The 19,062-nt window shown below is 35.8% G+C and overlaps 1 protein-coding gene across 1 annotated transcript in view; it reads right to left on the reverse strand.

The window, feature by feature from the left end:
• Nucleotides 1-870: 870 nt before the first annotated feature.
• CFAP47 (cilia and flagella associated protein 47) overlaps nt 871-19,062 on the reverse strand; it is a 491,580-nt gene continuing 473,388 nt past the window's right edge. The window contains exons 63-64 of the mRNA XM_020881679.2: nt 8,829-8,988; nt 871-1,096 (exon numbers count right to left, since the gene is read on the reverse strand). Coding sequence (XP_020737338.2) covers nt 884-1,096; nt 8,829-8,988 — 373 coding nt within the window. The 3' untranslated portion in view covers nt 871-883. The remainder of the gene's footprint in view (nt 1,097-8,828; nt 8,989-19,062) is intronic.

Consider the following 19,062-nt stretch of genomic DNA (forward strand, 5'->3'; position numbering starts at 1 on the left):
AATCTGTCACTGTTTCCATTGTTTCCCCATCTATTTGCCATGAAGTGATGGGACTGGATGCCATGATCTTAGTTTTCTGAATGTTGAGTTTTAAGTCAACTTTTTCACTCTCCTCTTTCACTTTCATCAAGAGGCTCTTTAGTTCTTCTTTGCTTTCTGCCATAAGGGTGGTGTCATCTGCATATCTGAGGTTATTGATATTTCTCCCAGCAATCTTGATTCCAGCTTGTGCTTCATCCAGCCCAGCATTTTGCATGATGTACTCTGCACATAAGTTAAATAAGCAGGGTGACAATATACAGTCTTGACGTACTCCTTTCCCAATTTGGAACCAGTCTGTTGTTCCATGTCCAGTTCTAACTGTTGCTTCTTGACCTGCATACAGATTTCTCAGGAGGCAGGTCAGGTGGTCTGGTATTCCCATCTCTTTAAGAATTTTTCACAGTTTGTTGTGATCCACACAGTCAAAGGCTTTGGTGTAGTCAATAAAGCAGAAGTAGATGTTTTTCTGGAACTCTTGCTTTTTTGATGATCCAGCAGATGTTGGCAATTTGATCTCTGGTTCCTCTGCCTTTTCTAAAACCAGCTTGAACATCTGGAAGTTCACAGTTCACTACTGTTGAAGCCTGGCTTGGAGAATTTTAAGTATTACTTTACTAGTGTGTGAGATGAGTGCAATCATGTGATAGTCTGAACATTCTTTGTTCAACAGAATAGAACATTTAGAATAGATTTAGTCAGTTTTAAAATAAAATGCAGAAGCCCTATTATATTGATAACTTGAAATAGTATTCCTCAGAAATATTTGAAAAATGAAATAACCATCATTAAAAAATATTTAACTCTACTAAAGACCAAGAGATATTTTGGGAAAAACAATTTTTTATTTTTTCTTCAACACCAAAGGAGCCCCCTTGATTGTAGAGGATACCCCTGTTCTTGTGAGTTGAGCATTTTCATAGAGAAAATTACGCCGACGAGCTGGCTTTTTGTCAAACACCTTGTTACGAGCATCAACTTTGGCTTTTACATTCACCGGCAGTACGGAAACTTGAGGTAATCCATTGATCTCATACAACCAGTACATATCCGCTGTCTAGAAACAAAGAGAGGAAGAGACTTTATATGCAATATCCAGGGACTCAGAAAAATGTGACAAAATACTTATCAAACTAACACCTTCTCTCTTCTCCATGTAAGGTATGGGAAGGACACAAAACTGAAACTGCATTTGTGCATTAAGGGCACAAATCTGATAATAAATGATCAGTGTGGAAAATAAATTCAGGAATGCATTTGGCTTTATGAATTAAAAAACATTCACTAAAAAGTCACACTTAGAGGTCTGCCCTGTGGGTGAAGCTATCTATTTGGTTTGCATGAGACTATCACTTAACATGAACTATATATAATGGAAATAATACCTTGCAAGATTTATCTAAGGGAATTTCAATATGGCTATAGAACCAACTGGTATTATGTCAAGCTTCTGTTTTTAAGATTATGAAAATACATCATTAATATAACTACTTATAATTACTGAGCATGGTGCAAACTCATTAATGAAAATCAAAATCTAAATCCAAGTCAGTACAGCTTACACAGGAATTTACTTAAAAATCCTTCATTTCTTCTGCATTTTTGTACAGAATGACAATACTGAATTAGGTTGTCTAGCAGTTTTTACACATTTATGTTCATACTTAAATCTCATTGCTCTTACAGAGTTTCCTGATGCTACCTGTGTTTATCCAGATCTTTTGCCTCACATAAGAATTGTATCATGTATGTTCAGAAAACTCACTCAAGAGAAGTTCAGGTCAAGAAAGTACTGTAGTCATATCAGGGTTTAAGATGTAATGTGCTATCTGTCAATGAATGTTAAATTCAGGAATTTCTTGCACATCTGGAACAGTTTTTTAATTGTAACTGGCCCTTCTATCCAAGTTCATAGTAATTAAGTATTCAGAATCAATGAGTCTGGCTTTGTTGTTGAGCAGAACAAACCAAAAACCATACTACAACTGGGTTAAATAACATTTTACTTCATATAAGGATGTTCAATTTGAAAAACATAGCTACATTTTGGTGATTGTGCATAAGTGGTTGTAAATGTTTATAAGTGACTCATTTATAAACTTATAAACACTTATGAATGTTTATAAGTGACTCACTTATGGGTACAAATGTATAAGCTACATGAAGGAAACTGCATCCATGCCTGAGCTTAGTGGGTACATAGGAGTGAGCTATGTGAAGGGATGTACTTTCCCATTCAGAACCTAGTGATACACATGGTAACTACATGTAAGGATCTGTTCTTTTGCCCAATATATCTACAAGACCATTTGAAAATAATTACCTATAAATACACTTTTAAATCCTAAATGTTACTGTGTACATTTCAATTAAGATTCAAGTAATTTTGCAGTAAGTGATACACAGAAATCTCTTGCATTCCTATACACTAACAATGAAAGATCAGAAAGAGAAATTAAGGAAACAATCCCATTTACCATCACATCAAAAAGAATAAAATACCTAGGAATAAACCTACCTAAGGAGGCAAAAGACCTGTACTCAGAAAACTATAAGATACTGATGAAAGAAATCAAAGATGACACAAACAGATGGAGAGATATACCATGTTCTTGGATTGGAAGAATCAATATTGTGAAAATGACTATACTACCCAAAGCAATCTACAGATTCAATGCAATCCCTATCAAATTACCAATGGCATTTTTTCACAGAATTAGAACAAAAAAATTTATAATTTGTATAGACACACAAAAGACTCCAAATAGCAAAAGTAATCTTGAGAAAGAAAAATGGAGCTGAAGGAATCATGCTCTCTGAATTCAGACTATACAACAAAGCTACAGTCATCAAAACAGTACAGTAGTAGCACAAAAAACAGGAATATAGATCAATAGAACAGAATAGGTAGTCCAGAAATAAATCCACACACCTCTGGTCAATTAATCTATGACAAAGGAGGCAAGAATATACAATGGAGAAAAGATAGTCTCTTCAATAAGTGGTGCTGGGAAAACTGGATAGCTTCATGTAAAAGAGGAAATAAAACATTCTTTAACATGATACACAAAAATACACTCAAAATGAATTACAGACCTGGATGTAAGGTCAGATACTATAAAACTCTTAGAGGAAAACATAGGCAGAACACTTTGACATAAATCACAGCAAGATCTTTTTTGATCCACCTCCTAGAGTAATGAAAATAAAAACAAAAATAAACAAATGGGGCCTAATAAATTACAAGCTTTTGCCTAGCAAAGGAAACTGTAAACAAAATGAAAGACAACTCACAGAATGGGAGAAAATATTTGCAAACAAAGCAACCAACAAGGGATTAATTTCCAAAATATACAAACAGCTCATGCAGCTCAATATAAAAAACCAAACAACCCAATCAAAAAATGGGCAGAAGATCTAAATAGACATTTCTCCAAAGAAGAAAAAAGCACATGAAAAGATGCTCAACATCACTAATAATTAGAGAAATGCCAATCAAAACTATAGTGAGGTATCACCTTACACTGATCAGAATACTAACTCTTCAGTTGTGTCTGACACTTTGTGGTCCCATGGACTATAGCCTGCCAGGTTCCTCTGTCCACTGAATTTCCCAGGCAGGAACACTGGAGTGGGTTTCCATTTCCTCTTCCAGGGGATCTTTCCGAGACCAGGGATTGAACCCTAGTCTCTTATGTCTCCTGCATTGGCAGGCAGGTTTTTTTACCATGAGCACCACCTGGGAAGCCCATACACTGGTCAGGATGGCCATTGTCAAAATATCTACAAACATAAATACTGGAGAGGGTGTGGAGGCAAGGGAACCCTTCTATACTGTTGGTGGAAATGTAAATTGGTACAGACACTGTGGAGAATAGTGTGGAGGTTTCTTAAAAAACTAAAAGAAGAGCTACCATATGATCTAGCAATCTCATTCCTGGGCATATACAGAGAAACCATAATTTGAAAAGATATATGCACTCCAATGTTCATTGCAGCACTATTTACAATAGCCAGAACATGGAAGCAACCTAAATGTCCATCAACAGATGAACAGATAAAGAAGACATGGTACATATATACAATGGTAGATTAGCATTAAATGGAGTGAAATAATGCCACCTGCAGCAACCTGGATACAGCTATAGACTATCATACATAGTGAAGTGAGTCAGAAAGAGAAAGACAAGTATATGCTATCGCTTATATGTGGAAATCTAAAAAGTGGTACAACTGAACTTTAGAAAACAGAAATAGAGTGACAAATGTACAGAATGAACTTATGGTTACCAGGGGACAAGGAGGGGGAGGGATAAATTGGGAGGCTGGGATTGACATATACACACTACTATATATAAAATAGATAAGGTATTCCTCTGCCTAGGTTTCCCCAAGGGTCACAGTTGGTAAAGAATCTGCCTGTCAATGCAGGAGACCCAGATTTGATCCCAGGGTTGGGAAGATCCCCTGGAGAAGGAAATGGCAACCCACTCCAGTATTCTTGCCTGGAGATTCCATGGACAGAGGAACCTGGAGGGCTACAGTCCATGAGGTCACAAAGAGTTGGACACGACTGAGCACAACGACAATGAAAATAATATGAAAGTAAATGAATACCTTCATGTCACTAATATGTCAAAGAATCACTGTGCTCTTACATAAGAATGCCAAATTGACAATTATGTGGGGGCAAACCCAGTGTGGCCTGGAACACTGCAAGCACTCCCCACACACGCCAGTGACATTTGTCTGCAGCGCCCCTCCCTCCACACAGCAAGACTGAACAAGCGAACCTAAACAAGAGACCACCTCCGCCACCTTGTGTCAGGGCGGAAATTAGACACTGAAGAGACCTGCAAACAGAAGCCAAATAAACAAAGGGAACCGCTTTAGAAGTGACAGGTGCAACAGATTAAAATCCCTGTGGTTAACACCGACTACACCAGAAGGGGCCTATAGATATTGAGAAGTGTAAGCTGGAACAAGAAGCTATCTGAAACTGAACTGAACCCACACTGCCAACAACAGCTCCAGAGAAATTCCTAGATATATTTTTACTAATATTATTTATTTTAATTAAAATTTTTTTTTTCTCTTTGAAGTATTTTAGAAACTTCAGAAGGCTTCTCTGCTGTCAGGGAGTTAACAATCCTTGGGAACATTCCTCAGTCAATGATTGAACAGTGACAGGTGGTATGTAAACATTCTAAACTTCCTGGCCCCTCAAGTGTGAATATTCTAAGGTATGGGTTCCACATGATTTCCCAGAGAACTCCCATGGTGTTAAATTCCCAGGGCCCTCTCTGCTAATTGCCTTGGTAAATGCACCCTTTATTGATTTCTATTCCTTCTGAGTCTCATATCCTGGCTTCTCTACATCTGTTTCCTGTGATCACATGGTAAATATGCTACTTGGACTTGAATCCTTATTTTAGGATCTGTTTATGAGAAAATACAAACCAACATACATGTATATAATATCATTTCCCACAATTTCATGATAATGGCCAATTCCCTTAAAACTAATATATGTAATTTATGCCTATGCCTAGGCCACTCTATATATACATATTTCTTTTGTACAATCCTTATATGTTTTATCTTGAGTAATTCTGAGAGTTCTCACAAGTTTGTATAAACTATTTAAGATTCATCATGTCCACCATGGAAGCTGAATGGACTGTCCACTCTGTTTGAGTTACAGTGCTTTTCGTAACACTTTGATTAAGTTAACTTCAGTCTCTCAAAGCTAGTGCTATATGCTCTGTATAATAGTGGAGAAAAGATTCTTTTTACTCATTCTAAATATGGTTTAATTGAAAGGGAACTTATGAAGCTTGCTAACATGGTTGTTGAAGTTTGTATAGGGTAATATTTAACTAAACTGTTCTTAAAAATACTTTTAATTTCCAATTAAACACAATGAAAATTATATGTTTCATATGTTACAAGTATTAATTGACTTAGTGTTTACAACAGTTTTAAAAGGATGATAATAATGTAAACAATAATTTTCATTTAGACAGTGAGTTAACTTCTAAAATCCTTCACATTTATCATGTGAGACATCATGCTGTTATCATTAACAGCAGGGTTTTGGAGTCAGACAGTGCTTGAACCATGATTTCAAAATCATTGATTTGACACATGTAATAAAATTTATGAACACCAAAGGCATTATACTGGGCATAAAATGCCAGTCTCAAAAGCTTGCACATGATTCAATTTATATACTATTTTAGAAATCACAAAATCATAGGGATGGAGAAAAGACTACTAGTTGCCAGGGGTAGAGAGGGAATTACAGTGTTGGACTTGACTAGAAAGAGTTAGCAAGACATAGTTCCTCTGCTGTGATGGAAGAGTTTCCACCTCACTTGTGGTTATAGGTATATACATCTATAAATGGGTTCAAATTGCCTAGAACCAGACATATACAAACATACACACACAGACACACAAATGGATGTGAAAAGCACACAACATGGAGTAGTGTCTCTTCTAGTTAACACTATTTTGTTAATATCTTTGTTTTGATATTTTACTACAGCTATATAAGACGTCACCACTGGGAGAGCTGGGAGAAGGATTCATAGGACTCTACCTACGATTTTTATGTCTTTACATATTTATTTAAATGAAAAAATATGAGATGTATGAGTCAATGGAAAATTTGAACACTAAATGGATACTTAGGGGCTTCCCTGATAGCTCAGTTGGTAAAGAATCCGCCTGCAATGCAAGAGACCCTGGTTCAATTCCTGGGTTGGGAAGATCTGCTGGAGAAGGGATAGGCTACCCATTCCAGTATTTTTGGGCTTCCCTTGTGGCTCAGCTTGCAATGTGGGAGACCCTGGTTCGATCCCTAGGTTGGAAAGATCCCCTAGAGAAGGGAAAAGCTACCCACTCCAGTATTCTGGCCTGGAGAATTCCATAGATGGCATAGTCCATGGGATCGCAAAGAGCCAGACATGACTGAGCGACTTTCACTTTCAAATGGATATTTAGTATGCACTGGTATTAAGGAATTATTATTAATTTTTAGATATGACAATGGTATCATGGTTAAGATTTTTATCTTTTAGAGATCGATAGAGAATATTTGTAGGTAATAGGAAGTCTTGGATTTTCTTCAAAATAATATGGGAAGTGAGGAAATGGGTGGAAACATACTTGAAACAGGACTGGCCTTGAGTTGATGAGTTCATGTGGGACAAGGAGTGCGCAGAGAGTAAGTATTCTCTCCATTTTGGCATATATTTTAAATTCTCCATAATAGAAATAGGGTCAACAATGATTTCTTAAATCAAAATAGTGATTTCTCAATTTTCCCCATATATACTTTATCAAACCATACTGCTTACACTAAATCAAAATGTTATATTCTCAGTTGATCCCATATAAACTTATTCTTTCACAGAAACCCTTCAATTCTGCTGCTAGTGATTTAATTGTTCAGTCTGCACAGGGAAATCAGAAACAGAATTTTGTTGGTAAAACTTCCTAAGTGTTAATAGTTAATTTCAGAAATATCCACCATATGTTATAAACTGAATATAATTTTATTCACAAATCTCTCTTTAAAATAACATTTTAAGAAGTAAGCACATTAACATGATAATTGTAATCAATTATTAACTCAGGAAATAGTTATGTGCAGCAAGGCTCCAGATGCTTTATATTTTTATTACCTGGGTTGTAAGGGGTCTCAAAAAGATGAAAAATAAATGCTCTTCTCAAGCAGTATTCAATATTTTTCTCTATTCATTAAAACAGTAACAACACATTTTTCTGCCAGTGGGGCTGCCTAATTAGTGTCTGATTCAGAATAGTAGTCACTTTGGCATCAGTAGTTGTGTCTTGAAATATGACTACAATTCCCTTGTGCCTGTGCTACTGAAAAAAGACAGTGGTAACAGACATCTTTTCCAAAATAACTTGAATGTTACCTTTAGCCAAAAGTTCATAGTAGGACAGATATGGGGAATTTTATGGAGAAATTCTACTTACTGAATAAATTTTCAGAGCTGTATTTACCTTAACTTTTAACAAAATGATCACTTTAACATTATTTTATATTAATGGCCCATTTCACACTATTTTGTTTCAATTCAAAATAAATTTTATTTTCTGTTTACTTTTCTTCATTTTAGAACTTAACATTTTCCTAACACCTTATCCTTTATCCTTTGAAATCAAAGGTTTCAAAATCCCTATTGGAAATCACCTGAAGTCTTTAAATAAAGGGGTTTTGTGTTCACTGGTGTCCGACTCTTCGCAACTCCACGGACTGTAGCCTGCCAGGCTCCTCTGTCCAGGGAATTTTCCAGGCAAGAATACTGGAGTGGGTTGCCATTTCCTACTCCAGGGGATCTTCCCAACCCAGGGATTGAACCTGTCTTTTGCATCTCCTGCATTGCAGGCAGATTCTTTACCTCTGAGCCACTTGGGAAACCCAAAGCCTTTGAATAGGTTATTATAGGAAATAATATGTCTATACAAATCACTTTACAGTCATTATTTGTCTCTTCCACAATTCCTCAGTGTGGAAAAGAAACAATTTCCTATTTCCATTGATGATAACAACATTTGGGTTATATTTTACATTTAAAATTTCTTTTTTGACCGAAAGGAAATTAAAATAAGCAAAACAGTTGAAATATGTTGACTTTTGCAAGATAATGTTGCTGTTCTTTACCTTTGATCATTGAGTGAAACTTTTTTCCCAAAGTCATTTAATGACTTCTGTGACATCAAATATCCTTGACTATTACCTTTCTAGAACTCACCTGTATTGCTAATGTTGCTTTGTATTTCCTGCTGTACATTGTGGGTATAAAACCCACAGTGATGAGAGTTCCTTTAGGAAGAAGTTCTCCAATCTGAGGTTTTACAAAAAATTCAGGATCACTGCCAGGTAGGAAGTTTGCCGTGAATGACTCAGGATTTCTGGAAGAAAAATATATTATCAATGTTTAAAACTTTATCATTACCCTGTTCTCTGTATGAAAATTGGTGATAGGGCTTAGCTTATATCCTGCTGCATAGGACTACAGTTAAACATTAATGGTGCTATGCAGCTATGAGTCTGATAATTGTTACAATATGGAATGCTTATAGAATAACAGTGATTGGGCATTTAAAAAATTACTGGAGTGTCATTCTTCCCAGGGTGACAAAAATGTAATCTTAAAGATTTTTAAAATCATATCTTATTTCTATAGTGTACAATGAATAGAATGCTATTACTATAAAAACTGGGAGAACTCAATGTCCCAAATGAAAATTCAATTATTTGTAAATAACTCAATATCTAAAATGCCTGACCACAACAGCTATCATTAAATCTTGTTTTTACTATTATTCTAATGTGATATTTGCTTACTTCCCTTCAGTTTTCTACTTGCTAAGTGAGATGCAAGTACTTTATAGGTTCATTAAAAATTCTTGGGCCTGGAAATGAGCTGCTATGATCTGAAAAGAACTGAGTGACATTTAAGATTCAAGTTACCATCTTGAAGTCAATGTAGATTACATTTGAGATCAAGACTGTGAAAGAAGTTGAAGAACTTCCTGATAGAGGAAAGCAGGAGGGAGACCAAGTACATGGGAGGCTGTGAAGAACTGAAAATCCAAATTGACAGTGGAGATGGAGGCAGAAGGTAAAGAACAATTTCCTAAAATAGATCCAACAGTGAAACATCAAAGAGGACATGGAAAATTCAGGTTGGGACTCCGAGATCCTTTCAGTAAATGTGTATTGAATATCACAGCAGGTGGTATGAGAAAGTGGATTATGGACAGAGATGACCTAGACTGAAATCCTAGCTGTATGTGGGAGCATGACTTCAGCCAATTTAGTCTTTTGGAACCTCAGTTTTCATTCTATTAAACTGATAATCCCCATAAAGATTATTATCTTTCCTGGCATATGGAAAGTACCTGATAAGGACTAATTAATATTAACATACTGATCAATGTGATTGTTACTGTTTTAAAACATTTTATTACCAATGCTAGGCAATGATGCATGATCCAACAAATAAGAAACGTATAAAACAGACTATGCAGAGGGGTGATGTCACCAAGATGGCAGAATAGAAAGCCCCAGATCAGTTCCATGGAGACAATGATTCAAAAAGACGCAGACCAATTTCCACTGTGAGAAATTCTGAAACCAGTTAAGAGCGTCTGCCCTCCAGATCAGTGTAAAGTCAGCTACTCTGAAGCTATTAGGAAAATTTGTGGCAGGCTCTCACCATAGTTTCTCCCTCCTGAGCAAAGTACCACAGGATTAGGAGGAGATTCTCAGGTTCCACTTCTCCCAGGTAAGGAAAAGAGGAGAGTAGACTAGACACCCAACATTTGGATATTGGGGGTATGGAGCTGCTGGGGGACTGACTTCTGTCTTGCCTATCTTGAAGTACTGATGAGACCTCACACACACTAGATGCATGGTAGTTTCTGAGAACACAAAAGTATTGGGCAGGGTCCTGATGCTGCAGAGATCCTACGGTAGGGCAGACAGAAGCTGATAGAGCTCAGAAGGCTCTCCCTAAGTGCAGAAAAAGGAGAATGGGACATGTACTCAAATTTCTAGCTTTTTGGTGGGCTGCTTAAGGTTCTGCTTTTTGTTTTGCTTGTCTCATGGAATTGAGAGAACCTGACAAACTACATGTCTAGAGGCTGCTGAGAAAAAAAAAAATCTGGGTAATGTGCTGCTGCTTCAGAGTGCTCATAGTACAGAAGACAGACACCAGAGGGAGCGAGAGATTACAAACTTCTGAAAAAAGAAACTGGCAAGCCCCTCTAATTAGTAATCTTCATACACAAGTTCAGAAAGACATGTGAAAGTAAAAGTCACTCAGTCGGGGCCAACTCTGTGAGTCCATGGACTATGTAGTCCATGGAATTCTTCAGGCCAGAATACTGGAGTGGGTAACTGTTCCCTTCTCCAGGGGATCTTCCCAACCCAGGGATTGAACCCAGGTCTCCCAAACTGATGGCAGATTGTTTACCAGCTGAGCCACAGGGGAAGCCCAAGAATACTGGAGTGGGTGGCCTATCCCTGTTTTAGCGGATCTTTCTGACCCAAGAATCAAACCAGGGTCTCCTACATTGCAGGTGGATTCTTTACCAATTGAGCTAAGAAAGACACATTCAACAGAAAAGATTTGAAAGGCTCCCAAAGTCTCTAGTTGCACTGATTGGTGAAGATCTTTCCCTGCCTTAAGCCAGTTTGTAAAGAATGGAAGAGGCAGCTATCTTTCCAAATGTGTCGATACCAACACAAAGTTAAAAAGAAAATGAAGAAACAAACAAACAAAAAATATGCTGTTAAAGAAAGAAAATAGATCTCCAAAAATGTACCATAAAGAAGTGGAGGTATAGAAATTACTTGGCAAATTATCCAAAATAATTGTCATGAAGATGTTCAACAACATCAGGAAAACAATGCATAAACAAAAAGAGAATTTCACCAAAAAGGCAGAAAATATTAAAAAGACCAAACAAATTTTGGAGCTGAAGAATGCAGAAACTGAATTGAAAAATTTACTAAGGGTTGAGGTCAATTTGATCCAGCAGGAATAATGAGAGAACTGGAAGAAAAGTCATGTGAAGAGGAGCAAAAAGAAAAGTAAATGGAGTAGAGTGAAGAAAATTTAAGGGGCTTACACAATAATACCAAGGGGACTAATATACACAATATGAGTCTCAGAAGGAATAGAGAGACATAGAAGCAGAAAGCTGATTTTTAGAAATAGTGGTCACAAACTTCCCAAATCTGGGGAAGAAAACGAACATCAGATTAATGAAGTACAAAAGACTCTAAATAGGATGAAATCAAAGAACTCTACAATGAGACACATAATTAAAATGTCAACAGTTAACAGACAAAAGTAGAACTGGAAAACAGCAAGAGAAAATGAACTTATCACATACAAGGGAATTCTTGTAAGACTTCCAACAGATTTCTCAGCAGAAACCATGCAAGCCTGAAGTGAGAGGAATGATGTATTTAAAGTGGTAAAAAACTAACTGCCAACCAAAAACACTATAACTAGCAAAAAAAGTCCTTCAAAAATGAAGTAGATAATTTCCCTGACAAAGAAAAGCTGAGGAAGTTAATTGCCATTAGATCTGCTTTGCAAGACATGCTAAAGGGAGTCCTTGAAGTTGAGTAAATAGAAATACAAAAGCATTTGAAAGTATAAAGTTCACTCGCAAAAATAAATATAAAGAAAATACACAAAACTAAATATTGTAACAGTGGTACATAAATCACTTAGTTGTGCCGTAAAAGTTAAAAAACAATTTATAAAAAATATTAAAAGAAACACAATATAAAACATGTAACTTGTTCATCACTAAAGAAGTATAGAGATTGTGTATGCAACTGAAGTTGTTATCAACTTAAAATTGATTGTTAAACTTATATTTTATGTAAGTCCCATGGTAACCACAAAGAAAACACTTACAGAAGATACCCGAAAGAAAATTAGAAAAGAACCAAAGCATATTACTATAAAAAAAGCAATACAATACAAAGGAAGATAGCAAGATAAGAAAAGATGAACAAAAGACTTATAAGACATACAGAAAAAACCAAAATGGTAAGTTCCTCCATATCACTAACTACTTTAAATATTAATGAATTAAACTCTCTTCAAAAGAGACAGTGGCTGATAGGATAAAAAAAACAAGATCCAAGTATGTGCTGTCTACAAGAGACTAAATTTGGGTTTAAAGATACACATAGGCTGAAAGTTAAAGGGAAGAAAGAATATTCCATGAAAATGATAAACAAAAGAGCACACCTAACCTTACTTCTATGAGGCAAAGTAGACTTAATAAAAAACTGTCAAGAAGACAAAGAAGGATTTTATATCCAATCAGCTTGCCAGAACAAAAAACCAATTATGAATATTATAGCTATATATATGCCCAACAATAGAATATCTAAATATATAGACCAAAGATTGACAGAACTTAAGGGAAGAATAGACAGCAATACAATAATAATAGATTTCAATACCCCATTTTCACTAATGGAATATTGAATGGAATGAAAACCTTGACAGAGAAAAGAAGACAGGAGCAACACTACAGATCAATGATTCTAACGAATATATACAGAACATTTCACTCAATAGCAACGGCATTCATATTCCTCTCAGGTACACATGGAACATTCTCAAGGACAGACTTCATGTTAGGTCACAAATCAAGTCTGAACAAATTTAAGAAGATTGAAATTTTACTTGTCTTTTTCTCCAGAGTGGAATGAAACTAGAATCAATAGCAGATATAAAACTGGAAAATACACAAATATATGGAAATTAAACAACTAAATTTTAATTTAAAAAAACAGTGAAATCTTGAACCAATGAACCAAGAAGATGTTATAAAATATCTTGAGACAAAATGAAAACACAACATTGCTTATGGAATGCAGCAAAAGTACTACTAAGATGGAAATTTATACTGATAAACGCCTACATTAAAAAGAAAGAAGAAAGAAGTCAAACAATCTAATTCTATTTCTCAAGAAACAAGAAAATGAAGAAAAACCCAACCCAAAGTTAGCAGAAAGAAGGAAATAAAGAGTAAAGCAGAAATCAAAGAGACAAAAGAAAAAAAAATAGAAAAAAATCAACTGAGTCAGAGTTTTTTGAAAATAACAAAATCAATAAAATTAGCTAGACTAAGAAAAAACATAAGACTTAAATGTATAAAATCACATATGAACAAGGACACATTACAATTGATGCCCCAGAAATAAAAATGACCAGAAGAGACTGGTATAAACAATTATACATAAAATTTGTTTAACCGAGAGGAAACAGATAAATCCCCAGAAAAAAGGAATTTACCAAGACAAAATCATGAATAAACAGAAAATCTGAACATATGAATATTAAGAACATTGAATCAGTCATCAAAATCCTCCCAACAAAGAAATGCCCAGGAACAGATGGTGAATTCTACCAAATATGTAAAGAAGAATTAACATAAATCCATCTCAAACTCTTCCAAACTATTAAAGAGGAGGGAATTCTTCCAAATACTTCCAAACTTAATTTATCCTGACGTCAAAGCCCGAAAAAGACACTACAAGAAAAGAAAACTACTGGCAAATATCCCTGATGAATATAGATGCAAAAATTCTCAACAAATGCTATCAAATGGAATTCAATGGCATGTTAATAGGATCATACACCATGTATAAATAGGATTTAACTATAGGATGTAAAGAAAGTTCCATATAAGAAAATTAATTAATATGATAAACCACTTTAACAGAGTGAAGGATAAAATAACACATGATCATCTCAAAATATGAAGAAAAAAACTGACAAAATTCAACACCACTTTATTATAAAAACACTCAACAATGTAGGAACAGAAAAAAATTGGTTCAACATAAAAAAGGCCACATATGAAAAGCCCACAGCTAATATATTCAACATTGAAAAACTAAAAGCTTTTCCTCTAAGATCTTTATCTTTGATTTTATTTGTACAATGGTTCCAGAAAAAAAAAAACTTCATAATAAGCGAATTCAGGAAAGTTGCAGGATAGAAAATCAACATACAAAAATGAGTTTCATTACTATACACTAATGATGAACTATTTGAAAAAGAGATTAAGAAAACAATCTTATTTAAAATAACATGAAAAAGACTTTTGAATTTGACAGCAAAAGCACTGGAATCAAGAGCAAAAATAAGCAACAGGACTATATTGAGAGGGTAACAGGCAGGAAGGCCAGGGGTCTCCAAACGGAGGAAATAGGCTGCAAGTGTCAGACATTTTTCTCTCTCTTAAGCGGCAGGAAGAAAAAACTAGCGATATTTTTTTCCTTCTCTATACAAATTTAAAAGGAGGTTTCTCTTAAAATACTGTGTTGCCATGACACCTGGTTTCACCTGAAGCTAACTATTCTCAAACCTTGAGTTAACCAATACATTTTTCTTATGGAAATGTTTGTCTTAAGCTATGTTAATGTGCTATGCATTTACCCCAGACTCTGTCTTCAAGTCGGTTCCGCCAAATGGCTCAGAACCTACTTGACAAACCAGTATGTTATACTCAGATATTGTTCCCCTAATCTATGTAAATGAAACTATTTGTATGGTAATCTGCCCTTCTACAAGATTCAAGTCAATCGTTTTATGGCCTGGGATGAATCATCTGGTGCCAAGATTATCACAAAATGCAATTTATGGATGAGGGGCCTGGTGCCATTCTGAGTTTTAAGACATTCCTTTCTTTTCATTAACAGACTGCTAGTGACTATATAACATCCAGCTGAAGACTAGCGGTGGGGGGGTTAACTCTTTCTGCCCCCTTCTGATGCCTATGTCAGAAGCTTTCTCTATCTCCTTTATACTTTAATAAAACTTTATTACACAAAAGCTCTGAGTGATCCAGCCTCGTCTCTGGCCCCGGATTGAATTCGTCTCCTCCGGAGGCCAAGAATCTCGGCGTCTTACTGTTCAGCAACAACCTTTCAATATCACACTAAAAAATTTCTGCACGGCAAAGGAAAAGAAATCAACCAAATGAAAAGGTGACCTTTGGACAGGGAGAAAATATTTGCAAACCATGTATCTAATGGGGGATATTATCTAAAATATATAAGGAACTCACAGAACTCAATAGCAAGAAAACCCACAAATAACCCTATTAAAAATGGGCAGAGGACCTCAAGAGATACTTTTTCCAAGGAAGACATACAAATGGCCAACAGGTATATGAAAAGTGCTCAATATCACTATTCATCAGGGAAATGCAAATCAAAACCACAATAGGATATCAGCTTATATCTGTTAGGATTGTTACTATCACAGACTCAAAAAATAAGTGTTAGCATGAATGTGGAGTAAAGAAAACCACTTAACACTGCTGGTGGGATTTAAAATTCAGTGTAGACATTATGGAAAACTTGATGAAGTTTCCTCAAAAAACTAAAATTGAATTACCATATGATCCAGCAATCCTCCTTACAGGCATATATCTAAAGGAAGTGAAATTAGTATCTCAAAGATGCATCTGCACCCCCATGTTATTATAGCATTAGTCACTATAGCCAAGATATGGAAATAGCCCAGGTATCCGCCTACAGATGAATAAAGAAAATGTGGTATATGTACAAAATGGAGTAATATTTAGCCATAAAAAAGATGGAACTCTTCCCATTTGGGACAACACAGATGAAGCCTGAGGAGATTACACTAAGTAGAATAAGCCAGATACAGAAAAATAAATTTTACACGGTCACTTAAATACAGAATCTAAAAACGCTGAAGTCACAGAAGCAGAGAGTAGAACAATGGTTGTCAAGGGCTAGGGGTTAGAGGAAATAGGGAATATTGGTTAAAGGGTACAAATTTTCAGCTATCTTAATAAGATAAATAGATCCCAGAGATCAAATGTATAGCATGGAGCCTATAGTTGCTAATAATGCATTGTACAGTTGAAATCTGCTAAGATAGCTCTTTAGTGTTCTTACCACACACATCAAAAGATAACTATGTGACATGCTGAACAGGTTAACTTGATTGGAAGAATCATTTCACAGTATATATTGTATTTAACCATCACATTGTTCACCTTAAATATATACAACATTTATTTGTCAATCATAACCTAAGTGAAGCTGGAAAAAATTTAAATACACAAAACGGTAAGCCTCTGATCAGAAAATTTCAAATCACGTTGTTGACAGATAATTACAGTAATTATTCCTTTCTGTATGTGGCATTTCTTACATTATACTATCCAGTAGGGCACCTATTCTGCTTACATGTGCCAAAGTTAATGCTGGGTTTAACCTTCTAAAAGAACAGAGATTTGGGGGGACTTCCTGGTGGTCCAGTAGTTAAGACTCTGTGCTTCCAATGCAGGAGGCATGGGTTTGATCCCTGGTTGGGAAACTAAGATCCCACATGCCATGCAGTGTCGCAAAATAAATACATAATAAACAAAGCAATAGAAAATTTTAATCAGCTTTCCCAGGGCTATTAATATTGAAAATATAACTCAGAGGTCTGACATATTCTTTAGCCTACCACCATTCAGAATGGCCTGAATCTGAGGTTTACAGGATTCCAATCTGGGACAGGTATGTGACCAAAGATTTTCTGTTGAGTTGGGATCAGAGAAGGGGAGACAGGAGCTGGGGTATCTTATCTAAATGGACTCTGTGCCCACTACACACTATCCATTCTTTGATGTGATTGTGTAAAGATGTGTGTGTGTGTGTGTGTGTGTATGTCTTTGGTAAACTGGAAACACACACAGTGTGTGTGTCTTTGGTAAATTGGAGACAGTAGTATCTAAGTAGTTGTATGAAAAATTAAATAATGTTACTCTGCTAAATATTTAGTAGGAATGAAGCAAATATTTACTATTGTGTATTTACTGTTGTGTTTACTGTGTTGTTCTTTGGCAAGGCAAACAAAGGAATAAGAAAAATATGATGATCATGAATAATCACCAAAGTGGGCTTATTACTGTCCCACACTAAACACAGCTTTTTACTAGAAACACATTATTTTTAGTTTTTAAGATAACAATATCATTAAGAATAATAGATAAGCTGTTCTGATACTTTGAACTCTATCATGTGTCTATCCTAACTTTTTAGAGGATGCAAAGTATTTAAAATAATTATCCTAGACAAACTCTGGTCCTTTAAGTAAGGACAACACAAAGTGACATGTACTCCTTAAAATAGTCTTCCTTGAGCCTTTTTCTCTTTCCTCCTCTTCTGCGGGCCTTACGTTTTAGAGATCATTTAATTTAAAAGATAGAATAACCACCATCTCATTGTTTGTCACGCTTTTTGTTCTTCTCTTTTCCCGTCTCCTCATGCCCAGCAAATAAGAAAAATGTGTAGTCACTAGGGCATAGAGTCATTTCTCTTCAGAATTTGGTTTACACTTGAGAGAGAAAAGGGAGACGTTGAGCATTGAGTTGGTTTGTGGGGAAGCTGGTCAAGTACTAAATATGATTAGGTCAGTCTGTCTCACATCACTCCCCCAAGTTTCAAGGGTCATCCGGATGACCTGAGATTTCTAATACTTACTTAGGTATAGCGCCCCAGGGATGGAACATAGAGTGGATATATTCAGGAGTATAGTAGAGCATTGGGACAACTAAAATGAATTTAAAGACAGAACTGGCATGGGCTAGTTTTCAATTGTCCCCCAAAATGCTGGGAAAGATTGAAGGCAGGAGGAGAAGGGGACAACAGAGGATGAGATGGTTAGATGGCATCACTGACTTGATGGACATGAGTATGAGCAAGCTCTGGGAGTTGGTGATGGACAGGGAAGCCTGGCGTGCAGCAGTCCATGAGGTCACAAAGAGTCGGACATGACTGAGCTACTTAACTGACTGACTGGTAGTCCCTTTCACATGTCAAATCAACACAGTGATTCTCCTGTAGCCAATAGAATGTAGCTAAATAAAGCTGCATAAATTCTAGTTCTATATCAGAAAATGCTCTGCAGTTCTTTTGGACTACACATTGTGGGAAACCAGTCACTGTATATAAAATTCAACTACTTGAGACACACATTACATAGAGACTGCATGTAGGCACCATTAGCCAATAACAGCTGCACTATTATAATAACTAGCATTAACTTCTAGTTATGTTAACCATCTTGATGAGCTAGCTCAATCAAACCTTAAGATGGCTGTGGATATTGCCAACATGTGACTGCAGCCTCCTAAGGGAACCTCAATCATTAAGCTGTAACTGAAATGTACCCCAAACCTGTAGAATTTTCTGTTAAATCTCGAAAAAAGAAAACCTCCTGTGTTCATAGTATAAGGTGTGCATTATTATATCCTCAGAACCAAAATCAAACAAAATCAAAAGCTATACGTTAAAAAATATTATTTTGACATTTTTAGGTTTCTCAGTAACTTTAAGTCATTTACTCAATATAAGAACGTTGTCAGACCTCAGGACATAAGAATCAAAATTTATTTCATATTGTGAGTGCA

This window comes from Odocoileus virginianus, unplaced genomic scaffold (genome assembly GCF_023699985.2).
Source record: "Odocoileus virginianus isolate 20LAN1187 ecotype Illinois unplaced genomic scaffold, Ovbor_1.2 Unplaced_Scaffold_10, whole genome shotgun sequence".
Taxonomy (NCBI): Eukaryota; Metazoa; Chordata; class Mammalia; order Artiodactyla; family Cervidae; genus Odocoileus; species Odocoileus virginianus.